The sequence below is a fragment of the Delphinapterus leucas genome, chromosome 8 (genome assembly GCF_059928025.1).
Source record: "Delphinapterus leucas isolate spDelLeu-1000000601 "Yukka" chromosome 8, BTC_Dleu_Yukka2, whole genome shotgun sequence".
Classification (NCBI taxonomy): domain Eukaryota; kingdom Metazoa; phylum Chordata; class Mammalia; order Artiodactyla; family Monodontidae; genus Delphinapterus; species Delphinapterus leucas.
In genome coordinates, this window is record NC_143136.1 from 37,834,896 (window position 1) to 37,847,227 (window position 12,332).

The window sequence follows — 12,332 nt, forward strand, 5'->3', positions numbered from 1 at the left end:
GATCTGGATAAGGTACTCAGAAACTTTTAAACTTTAGTAAGTTAAAGGAGCAAAGGGAAATTAGTAAAAACTACTTGAAAGTAAATGTATTAACATTTATATTAGCTATTTCACAATTTCTATATTGTATTATAGATCCTGATTGACCAAAAGAAATCATATAAGGTAAATTATGTATGTGGATAACAAAATTAAGACCAAAAAATATAAAGAAAATATTGCCCTTTTGAACTATCTACAGATTTTTAAAATCATACCTATAAACCTAATGTTATTAAAGTTTAAAAAATTTTTAACATACCAAGTACCTCAAAAGAGCTTTATAGGGGCTTTCCTGGTGGCGCAGTGGTTGAGAGTCCGCCTGCCAATGCAGGGGACACGGGTTCGTGCCCCGGTCCGGGAAGATCCCACATGCCGCGGAGCGGCTAGGCCCGTGAGCCATGGCCGCTGAGCCTGCGCGTCCAGAGCCTGTGCTCCGCAACGGGAGAGGCCGCAACAGTAAGAGGCCCGCGTACCATAAAAAAAAAAAAAAAAAGCTTTATAATTCATCATAGTCCAAACAAACGTGATACCTTTACTTATTAGCTTACTAAACATTTAATAGAGTAAATGTACTTTTTCAGTAGTCTGAAAAAAACTAAGGATTCTGATCTTTCTATTGCTTACTGTAAAACAGCAGTGGTTGCAGTTATCCTTAATTTTAGGAAAGCAATAAAATTTTTTCTTTAAATTTAAATTTTGCAAAATTAGGAAGCAGAAAACCTATTCTAAATATTCTGAAACCTCAATGTTAAGTAATTAAATGTGTGAGACTAGAGCCATCTACTGGTTAAAGTGTAATGTTACAAAGCACAACTACTGGATTATTAACTAGCAAAGCAGGGAGTCATGGTTGTTAAGAATTGAGAATATAAACATAGGCAAAAATCATCTAGTCTAGGACACTGGTTTTTAAAGGTTTAATGAAACAACCTCTTTTTAACAGGAGACCCAACATATATAACAAAGTAAAAGCTGAGGGAGGGGGTCTCCAACCCCCACACGCACTAATTTGCCCAGCAGAGGCCAGGCCAGTGACAAACAAGCCATGAGAGGTAGTCTGGGCAAATAACTGTGGTTTGGACAGAGGCACAATGAGAAGGAGTAGTATCAGCAAAGTTGTCTCTTACCCACCTTTCCCCTGGAGACATCTTAGAGACACTGGGGTGCAAAGGACAGTGGTTAATGGACACAGAGAACTGAAGAGTAGGGAGTAGGCTCCTGAAAGGCTACAAACCTCTTTTCACAGGGACATTACTTATGTGCTCATTTGATGCAACACTTCAGAAAGCATTAGTATAACTTTCCTGAAAATGAAAAATAAGAAAATAAGATGTTTGCTTTTTTACCACAGCTAATAAGAACTGAGTTTCTAGGTCTTATGGGTTTTTACCAGCCAGGCCCTGGACTGGTCCAGTCTTGGAAACAAGACCCCAGTTTCAGGTCCCAGCCTCCTCCCTTCAAAAGGGCATGGATGTCCATAGAATCGAGGCAAGAAATGGAGCTCTCCAAGGCCCCTCTCTGTGGCAGAGACCCCCAACCTAGACAGCAGCTTGTCAGCTAGGCTTGGGGTGACAGGCTGGAGCAAAGTTCCAAAGACTCGCAAACATTCCAAGGCCACATGAAGCACAGTACCCAGCCAGGGAGCATCCACTGGGCTCTCCCAGTTCAACTTCCATGGTGCATGCCTTTGGACAAAGCCATTAGTTTGCCGGACACAGCTGGATACTGCCTCCAGGGCCTTATAGATCTGAAAGTTATCATAGTGGTCTGCCACCTGCTTGGGCAAAGTGGCCACTGCGCTCACCAGAGCATAGTCCTCTGCCTGAGCACGACCTGATGGCCCCACCAACCCTGGCTCACTGGGAAAACAGGTAGTGCAAAAAGCCGGATAGGTCCCAGAAGGATTTATTCTGTTGGCAGTGCATCGGTTCAAGAGACCTCCCAAAGCAAATGCCAGCTCGGAATCCAACAACTTAACCACCTTTTCACCATAGTAATCACAGTCCCAGTTGGGGACGCCCTGACGAAGGAGAAAGTAGCGGAAGCCATCCACAGTATAGCGGTCAAGGCATGTCCTGGGATCCACCACGTTGCCCAAGCTCTTAGACATCTTTTGACCACAGACTGTCCAGTGGGAGTGAACATAGATGCGGTGTGGTGGGCTCATGCCGGCCCCTAAGAGGAGGGCAGGCCAATAGATAGCATGGAATTTGAGAATGTCCTTGCCTATGATATGAGAGGTGGTGGGCCACCAAGATTTGAACTCAGCGTTTGGGTAGCCAATTACAGTAAGGTAGTTGACCAAGGCATCCAGCCATACGTAGATGGTCTGCGAATCGTCCCCCGGCACCGGAATGCCCCAGTGCAAGTGGCTACTCCTTCGAGAGACGGATAGGTCAGGCAGCTCCTCTTCCAGCCACTGAAGGACTGCGTGATGGAATGGCTCCGGGGTGATGGCCTGAGGGTCGCCCCGCAGCCACCGCTGGAGCGGCTCCCGGAACTGGGAAAGCCTGAAAATGTAGTTTTCTTCCTTGGTCCAGGAGACGGGATGCCCGCTCTCCAGAGATACAGGACACAAATCCCCCGACGGGCCAGGCTGCCTGGTGACCTTGGCTTCAGGCAGGAAGCACTCCTCGGAGGCGCAATACCAACCTTCATAGAGCCCCTTGTAGAGAAGACCCCGAGCCTTCAGCACCCCCCAGAAATGCTGCACAGCCATCCGATGCCGGGCCTCAGTGGTGCGGATGAAATCGGTGGAGGAGATGTCAGCCTCCCGGAAAAGCTGCTGGAACTGGGCAGAGACTCTGTCGCACAGCTCGGACGGAGCCAGGCCCGCAGCGGCTGCTGCCTGCTGAATCTTGAGGCCGTGCTCATCGGTACCAGTGGAGAATCGCGTGGCGGCGGCGCTGGGAACTCGGAGGCGATGGTGTCGGCACAGGGCGTCAGCCAGTAGCGCCGAGTACAGGTGCCCGATGTGCGGCGCCGCGTTCACGTAGAAGATGGGTGTGGTGAAATAGGCGCGCGCGTCGCGGGTATCTTCCCGGACACCGAGAGGGTCCGAACTGTAGTGGCGTAAGCTAAAGTCCTCCAGGAGCGAGAGCCTACTCGCCCCCGTGCGTCCTAGCAGCCGAAAGGCAGAAATCCGCAGCATAATGCCTGCGGAGATGAAGCGGCGGTGGGGGCGTTCTGGAAGCACGTGTGAGGGGCGCATGCGCAGCCGAGCCGCACCGCCGCTTCCGTCCAGAGAGCCAATGAAGTCCGGCCCCGAGCGCCGGCCCTCCGCCGCTCAGCCCGCGCTCCCCCCTCCGTGGGACTCGGTTACAGCGGTTGTGAATTGCGGGAGCGAGCGAGAACGATAGCTTAGAGGAACTGGCTGAAGGAGAGGTTATGAAGCAGATAAATCTTTATCTTTCTATATCATACTGCGTGTCCTGCTTTGTAATTTTATATTTATGAATCTGGTTTTTTTCTCCAGACTGAGTTGCTTGTGGGCAAGAATTTTGTATTCAGGCATTTCTGAAACACCAGCCAGTGCAGGAGTGTGCCCTCTACGTAGGCTCTGGTAAACGTAGGGATCTGAAATATCATATACATTTCCTCTCAGAGCCTAGTGGGCACAATAAATCCAGAAGGGAGGGGGGGGAAGGGAAGGAAGAAAAACAATGACCTAAAGCACTTGAGTGAAGGATAAGAACTGAAAAAGTAAGAGAAATCCTTTCTCTAAACGCAGTTTTTGTTGAATCAACAAAAGAGGTAGGCTTGTGATGTTCCCAGTCTTTGCAAAGATTACTGAGATCCAGAAAGCTGGAATGCAGTACGTTGTCACTCTGCACCTAAGGAAAAAGCAGTCTTCAAATTTATTTCTCAATGTTGTTGTTAGTAATATTCTTTTTAAATCGTCTTGAAGTTCTTCTAGAGCAGTGTTTTTCAAGTTTGCTTTAGTAAGGGAACCCTAGCTCTTTTCGAAAAGGATGACTCGGGAGCCCAGAATTGGATTAATATTAATCCTTGCTTCTTGACATACTCTCATCTTTGGTCTATCTTTTTTTTCCCCCATTTAACTTAATAATTTAGTAATAAAATAATTTTATTTGATTAATTTAATAATAAAATTTAATAATAAAATGGAATGGAACACCTGTGACCCCACAAGCCAACCTAAGAACTAGAAGTGGTTCTCTAAATGTGGTCCCAAAAGAACAGCATTAGCAGCACCTGGAACCTTGTTAGAAATGCATATTCTTAGGCCCCACACTCCCCTCCTGAATCAAAAACTCTGGGGGTGGTACCCAGCAGTCTAGGTTTTAATGAGTTTTCTAGGTGATTCTGATGCACACCAAAGTTTGAGAACCACTGAACTAGGAGATTACCAGTGATTTAGATCTATGTGCTCTGTTTCTCCTTGTCTTCCTGTTTTCCTCCCAGAGGTAATCATTGTCCTGAATTTTGTACTTTTGCACTTATGTTATTACATATAAAGTATGTCTAAGCAACATATTGTTTAATTTTGCTTGTATGAAACATTCTAAAAAAGGATATCATGGGAATTCCCTGGTGGTCCAGTGGTTAGGACTTGGCAGTGGCTGCAGTAGCTGGGGTTCAATCCCTGGTTCGGGAACTAAGATCGCAGAAGCCACGCGGTACAGCCAAAAAACAAAAAAAGATACCATACCACGTATAGTGTATTCATGTTTTTGCCAGTAACTAGTTAATTCATTTTGACTGCTGCATAATAATTTATGAATTGAGACATATGGTAAGTTGGATCTGATTTCTGTGGTGATATAGAAAGTAGACCAATCAAATGCTCTTTAGGAGTTACAATAGATACAACAAATATCCTTTGGCTACTTAGTTAATGTGCTATTTGATCCAGCAGTTTAAGAAGGGCAAGAGAAGGATAGGTAAAACTTAAAACTGGAGGGTATGTACGGTACCCTCCAGAACTACGAGACAAACCCAGTTTAAGTATCTGAGAAATCAGTTTCTCCAGAAATTATTTTTTTTCTCCCCCAATTCTTTTTTTCACCCTTGTCCATGGAATCAATTCTTCAGTGTACAAACATGCTATTTTTTCTCCCATCTTAAAAAGAAAAAAATTCTCAATCTCCACTACTGCTGCATTTCTTTCCTTTCCTTTATAGCAGAGCTTCTTAAAAGAAATGGCTGGTAATGCACACTTGAGTGGTTCAAGTTTTTTGCTCTTAGAAATCGTACTGCTATTAACTTTCTCATCTACATATATCTCCTGGTACTTATATGCTAAAGTTTCTCATGGGTGTATACCTAGGAGTGCTATTGCTTGATCATAGAGGATGTGAAAGTTCAGTTTCACAAGATAATGCTATTTTCCAACATGATTAAACAAATTTACATTCCCATCAGCGACATACCCTTAAAGAGGTCTCCCTAATTCTTGATATCATCTACTTCTTAATTTTTTGTCAGCTCAACTAAGTATAAAATGAGTTATCTCGCTAATATTCATAGAAACAGTAGTCTCAATAACCAAAAGACAGAAACAACCCAAACATCTATCATCTGATAACTAGATAAACAAATGTGGTATTGAATATAACCACGCAGTGGAATATTATTCAGCCACACAAAGTACCGAATGAAGTACTGATAAATGCCACCACATAGGTAAATCTTTATTTTTTTAATTTATTTATTTTATTTTTGGCTGCGTTGCTGCACGTGGGCTTTCTCTAGTTGCAGTGAGTGAGGGCTACTCTTCAATGTGGTGTGCAGGCTTCTCATTGCGGTGGCTTCTCGTTGCGGAGCACAGGCTCTAGGCGCGTGGGCTTCAGTAGTTGTGGAACGTCGGCTCAGTAGTTGTGGCTCACCGGCACTAGAGCGGAGGCTCAGCAGTTGTGGAGCACGGGCTTAGTTGTTCCGCGGCATGTGGGATCTTCCCGGACCAGGGCTCGAACCCATGTTCCCTGCATTGGCAGGTGGATTCTTAACCACTGTGCCACCAGGGAGGTCCCTAGATAAATCTTTGAAAATAACCAGACACAAAAGACCATATGTTTTAGATTCCATTTATATGAAATATTCAGAATAGACAAATGCACAGAAACACAAAGAATATTAGTGGTTGTCAGGTGCTGGAGGAAGGTTGGAATAGAGAGTGAATGTTTAAAGGATATGAGTTTTCTTTTGGGGGTAATAAAAAAGTTCTAGAGCTAGATAATGATGATCATTGTACAACACTGTGAATGTACGGTTGACTCTTGAACAGCATGGGTTTATCCACTTGTATGCAGATTTTTTTCAATAAATACATACTACTGGGGACTTCCCTGGTGGCGCAGTGGTTAAGAATCTGCCTGCCGATACAGGGGACACAGGTTCGAGCCCTGGTCCAGGAAGATCCCACATGCCACGGTGTGGCTAAGTCCGTGCACCACAACTACTGAGCCTGAGTGCCACAACTGCTGAGCCTGCACACCTAGAGCTGGTGCTCCACAACAAGAGAAGCCACCACAATGAGAAGCATGTGCACCGCAACAAAGAGTATACCCCGCTCGCTGCAACTAGAGAAAGCCCGCGCGCAGCAACGAAGACCCAACGCAGCCAAAGGTTAATTAATTAATTAATTTTTTAAAAATTATCTTTAAAAAAATAAATAAATACATACATACTACACAATCCACTGTTGGTTGAATTCACAGATGCAGAACGACTGATACAGAGGGGATACAGAGGACTGACTATAAAGTTATACTCAAATTTTCCATCATATGGAGGGTCTGTGTCCCTAACCCCCATGTTGTTCAATGGTTAACTGTACTTAACTCACTGTACACTTTAAAATAGTTAAACTGGTAAATTTTTTACTTGAATTTTACTGCAATAAAATGTTATCTCACTTTGGTCTTGATTTGCATTTCCCTAAATAGAAGTAAAGTTGAGCATCTCTTCATATATTTATTAACTACATATGTTTCTTTGCCGGTGAAGTGCCTATTTATATTTTGTGTCTATTTTTATATTGGCTTGTCTTTTTATTTATTTGCAGGAGTTCTTTACATATTCTTGATATTGTTCCTTCAATGGTTGACAAATATCATCTACCATTTTGTATCTTGTCTTTTCACATTAAAGAGGCTTAATGAATAGAAGTTCTTAATTTTAATATAGAATTTATCAACATATATCTTATGGTTGTCACCTTACAATTAATCATTTAGGACTATTTTATGATTATCTTTTCACCTTAAAAATACTCTTAGTACTCTGAAGTCAATAAATATTCATATTTTCATATAAAAGTATAACAGTTTTGCTTTTGATGTTCAAGTTGTTTCTGTAGAATTAAAATTTTTATATATGGTATGAGATGGGGATCCAATTTCTTCTCCATATAGACAGCCGATTGTCCCAGCACCATTTCCCCACCATCTGCCATGCCACCTCCATCATATGTTAAATTTCCACATATGTATGTTCCCGTTTCTAGGCTCTTTATGCTATTGGATTGGTTAATTTGTCTATGCCTTGCTAAAAATAGCTTTAATTACTATGGCTTTATAATAAGTCTTAATATATAGAGAACTAATCTCTCCTCATTCTTCTTCAGAAGTATCTTGGACCTTCTTGGCCCTTTTATCTTCCACATAAATATTAAAATCAACTTGACAGATTCCATGCAAAAAAAAAAAAAGCCTGTTGGGGTTAAGGTCACCATTGTATTAAATCTATAGCTCAGTGACAGGTATTAAGAGCTGAGAGGGAGATATACTTACAGTATTTTTTGTTGTTGTTGTTGGGGGTAGGAGTTTATTAATTTATTTATTTATTTTTGCTGTGTTGAGTCTTCATTTCTGTGCGAGGGCTTTCTCTAGTTGTGGCAAGCGGGGGCCACTCTTCATCGCGGTGCGCGGGCCTCTCACTATCGCGGCCTCTCTTGTTGCGGAGCACAGGCTCCAGACGCGCAGGCTCAGTAGTTGTGGCTCACGGGCCTAGTTGCTCCGCGGCATGTGGGATCCTCCCAGACCAGGGCACGAACCCGTGTCCCCTGCATTGGCAGGCAGATTCTCAACCACTGCGCCACCAGGGAAGCCCTATACTTAGAGTATTAAGTGTTCCTAAAAATGACTATGCATATCGCTCCATACGCTTAAGACTCCTTTAATGCTGTTATAGTTTTATAATTTTCTAAGTGCAAGTCTGGCTTATATTTTGGTAGATTTATTCCTAGAAACAGCATAGTTTATCAATAATGTAAATGGTGTCCTTTTCTGAAAATTATGATTTTCTTAATTGTCTGTTACTGGTATATGAAACTGATAAAATCTTAAGATATTCTGTTTGAAGAAAGAGTGACAGGGGGACCCAGAGCCCTGCCTGCTCGGCCTCCCCACGTGATCAAAGCCTGTTCTCTTCACCAAAGGTGGCACCTCTTTGGAATCGGAAGGCTCTGTCATACATAGTTTCAAAACTTCTGATCTAGAAGAATAAATAGTTAAGAATAGTCAACATGTTTTAAAGAATAATAATATTGTCAACTGCTGGACATTGAAAGATTATAAAGCCATAAAAAAATTTTAATATGTAATGCTGAGAAGCCCAACTATAGAACAAGATGAAAAGTCAAAATATAATTCTTAGTCTATATAACTATTACGTATGTGATGAGTGTAGGATTTCTAATTATAAAGAAAGAATGGCCCTTTCAATAAGTAGTGCTTTCAATAAGTCATTACTTAGGAAGTTTGACTACATTATGAAAGTAATAGTACTTTAAATAGCTAAAACTCAATGTTGGTTTGCTAGCTTGTTAATTCTGGAGAGGATAAACTGGCTTTTTCATCTTTGTGTCCATGTAGTGCCTTACTATATAGTAGGCACTCCATAACACTGTTTAATTTATTTTTTTGGATCAGAGCCACATAAAATAGATTGGATTTAAAAATTACTATTATGCAAAAACTTTTTTCTGTAGGGAATGGGTTGAATGATTTTTTTTTCTTTTTTTTTTAGAAGATGTTGGGGGTAGGAGTTTATTTATTTATTTATTTTTGCTGTGTTGGGTCTTCGTTTCTGTGCGAGGGCTTTCTCTAGTTGTGGCAAGTAGGGGCCACTCTTCATCGCGGTGTGCGGGCCTCCTACTATCGCGGCCTCTCTTCTTGCGGAGCACAGGCTCCAGACGCGCAGGCTCAGCAGTTGTGGCTCACGGGCCCAGTTGCTCCGCGGCATGTGGGATCCTCCCAGACCAGGGCTCGAGCCCGTGTCTCGAGCCCCATATTATTTCTTAAAAGCTTTAAGACTTTGGTAAACTCAAGTGTTCCAAACTTGAGTAGTTACTATGAGAATAATATGCTACCAGTTATGGAGAATGTTTTCATAAGGTTCATTCATTCATTCAAGGACTAAGTGAGCTCATACTAGAACACAGATAAGAACTGGTACTATATCTCCATGATATCCAGCCACATAAGAGTCTGCACTTGGGGAAACCCCCTTTACAATACAGAACTGAAAGCTGTCCCTGAAATCTACAATTGGCAGCAAATGTAAATCAATACTGAAATAATGACCAATGTTAGAAAACATTTATTCCAAAAATTTATCCTAATTAATCTAAGTACTCAATATACAACAAGCCTGGGGACACACGATTAATAAAAGATTTTCTATGAAAACAAATGTAGTTGTGACAGCTGGATATCAGTGTGCAGGGGTGCAGAGAACAGACTTAGATCCACATCTTACCGTGTGTACTACAATTGCCAGATACATCAGAGTTAAGCAAGAAGTAAGGGTGTGATGAATAGGTGGAGCACAGATTTTTTAAGACAGTGAAAAGTATTCTGTATGATTCTATAATGGTGGGTGTATGTCAATATATGTTTTTCAAAACCCATAGACGGTACAACACCAGGAATGAACCCTAATGTAAACTATGGACTCTGGGTAATAATGATGTGTCAGTGAAGGTTCATTGATTGTAACAAATGCACCACAATGGTGCTGGATATTAGTGGAAGGTTGTGCATGAGTAGGGATAAGGGGGTATGTGGGAACTTTCTGTACTTTCTGCTCAATTTTGCTGTGAACCTAATATTATTCTAAAATATCAAGCTTATTTATTTAAAAAACAAAATAAAAAAACAGAAAACAGACATTTGTTTCAAATGGAGAAATATGTTATTGAAGAAATGTACATATTTCTGGAGATGCAGAAAATTTTTTGACTAAAAGTATTTGTCTAAAAATGTACAAGCATTAAAGAGGCATGGAGCAAATACATGTGATGATAACCAACAAAATCTTACTGCCCAAAATACAGTTTTAAAGGAAAAAAAAAATCTGGGACTTTCCTGAAGGTCCAGTATTAAGACTCCATGCTTCCAGTGTAGGGGGCACGTGTTCAATCCCTGGTCAAGGAACTAAGAATCCCACCTGCTGCAGAGTGTGGACAAAAGAAAAAATAATAATAATAAGGTTAATATCTTAAACAGTTTATGGCCAACCACATATTTATGTAAGTAATGTAAATGAATTATTTACCCATTAGAATACATTTTCCCTGCTTATTACTTTCTAACTGATTTCCTTGTATGTAAACTCTTTCCTTTGACCATTTATGAAGTAAAATCTAAGTGTTTAGGAAATAATCCAATGTGGAGAAAAAAGTAATCTTTATAAAATTCTTTACCATGAAACTTTGAAAATAGCCAAAATGCTGCTTATTAAACATAATATTAATACAATGAAATCCCATATAATTGTTAAAATAGAGGGAATGTGTGCCATATGGACATTGAAATGTGTTTTGAGACATCATTAAGGGTCAAATAAAATTTTATTTTGTTGGATTTTTGGAGAGAAAAATGATTAGGTGATGGCTTAGTTGTGAACAAAAGGAAGTGCAGTTCCTTTCACTAGAGATAAAAGAAATTCTTTAAGGACATAATAATGCATCCTATTCATTCATTTGTTCAGTCATCAACTCAACTGGACTACTGCAATACTCTCCTGAATGACTAGTCTCCCCCCATTCTTGCTCCTATTAAGACCATCTTCCTCAAAGCAGCCATAGTAACCCATCAAAAACACAAACTTATGTCACTTGCCTATTTCAAGCTCCTCGTTTGAATTTTCCATTGGATTATTTGATTCTCATTTGCTGCCTACAAAATAAAGTCAAAATTCCTTTTATGCAGCATATAAAACCCATTACAACTGGCTCTTACCTCCCTTATACTTTAGTCTTCTTTCAAAGAAGACTACTAGAGACGTGTTCTAGTAATTATGTTACTAGACGTGTTCTAGTAATTATGTTACTTCTTTATGTTCTAGTAATTCTCAACTGCTTCATGTTCCTTCAAGTTCATGCCATACTGTTTCATGATTCCATAACATTGCTCATGCCTTTCCCTTTTCCTGGCACATGCTCCCCACATTTCTTTATCTATCTTATGCATATTCATCCTTCAAGACAGCTCAGATATCATCCTCCAAGCTGAGTTAGAGACCCCCTTCTAGGGTTTCTATAGCAACCTATGCATACTTCTATCTTAGCAGCTACCAAATCAAATTGAAATTACCTGTTTATAAGTCTGTCTTCTTCCCCATTAAGCCTTAAGTTTCTTTAGGGCAGAGGCCACGTTTAGTCAACTTGTGTACCCAAACAGCATCTAATTTAGTGCCTTGAATATAGCAGGCGCTTAATAAATATAATGAATGTTTCATAAATAATACTCCAGGCTCTGCAATAGGAACTAGTGAACTTCAAATATTCTATTTCTGCCATCCAGGAGCTCACAGCAAAAGAGGACATGAAAAATGACAGGCATGGAAGCACTGGGAATAGTCAAATGAGTCACACTAGGTCAGAGTCTGCTGTCTTTTTAGCCAAATTTACCCAGAAATTGCTACCCTCAACCATGCTCACCCTTGAGAATGAAGGACTATGGAATTTTCCTCTGTTAAAAAACACTTCTGAAAAGTAAATTGTTTAAAGACAAGGAGGTGGAAGGAAGAGACAAGAGGTCATAGTGATATACAAACTAAATAATCCATACCCTTTTGAGAGTTTTCATGTGCACTCTTCAATGTAATTGAAAAATCATTTCAGGCTTGTGTTCTATAAAATCTGAAATGTGAGATTTATTTTGTAAATAATGGGAATGGTGGCAGAATCACTTCCCTTCTACTACTATTCTCAACGCTGTTTTATAATGTAAGCACATTAACAAATTTATGCTATTTGCCAGGCATAATGTTAAGATATGAGATAAGATTATCTCATTCAACCTTCATAACAAGCCTATGAG

The 12,332-nt window shown here is 40.8% G+C and overlaps 1 protein-coding gene across 1 annotated transcript; it reads right to left on the reverse strand.

The window, feature by feature from the left end:
- Nucleotides 1–143: 143 nt before the first annotated feature.
- Nucleotides 144–3,246, reverse strand: MARS2 (methionyl-tRNA synthetase 2, mitochondrial). Its single transcript, XM_022567326.2, has one exon. It carries the CDS (start codon nucleotides 3,191–3,193, stop codon nucleotides 1,412–1,414), a length of 1,782 nt encoding a protein of 593 aa, XP_022423034.2. The 5' UTR covers nucleotides 3,194–3,246; the 3' UTR covers nucleotides 144–1,411.
- Between the last annotated feature and the right edge of the window lie 9,086 nt (nucleotides 3,247–12,332).

Excerpts from the sequence above, each read along its gene's own strand:
- MARS2 (XM_022567326.2), bottom strand. The coding sequence starts at position 3,193 with ATGCTGCGGATTTCTGCCTTTCGGCTGCTAGGACGCACGGGGGCGAGT.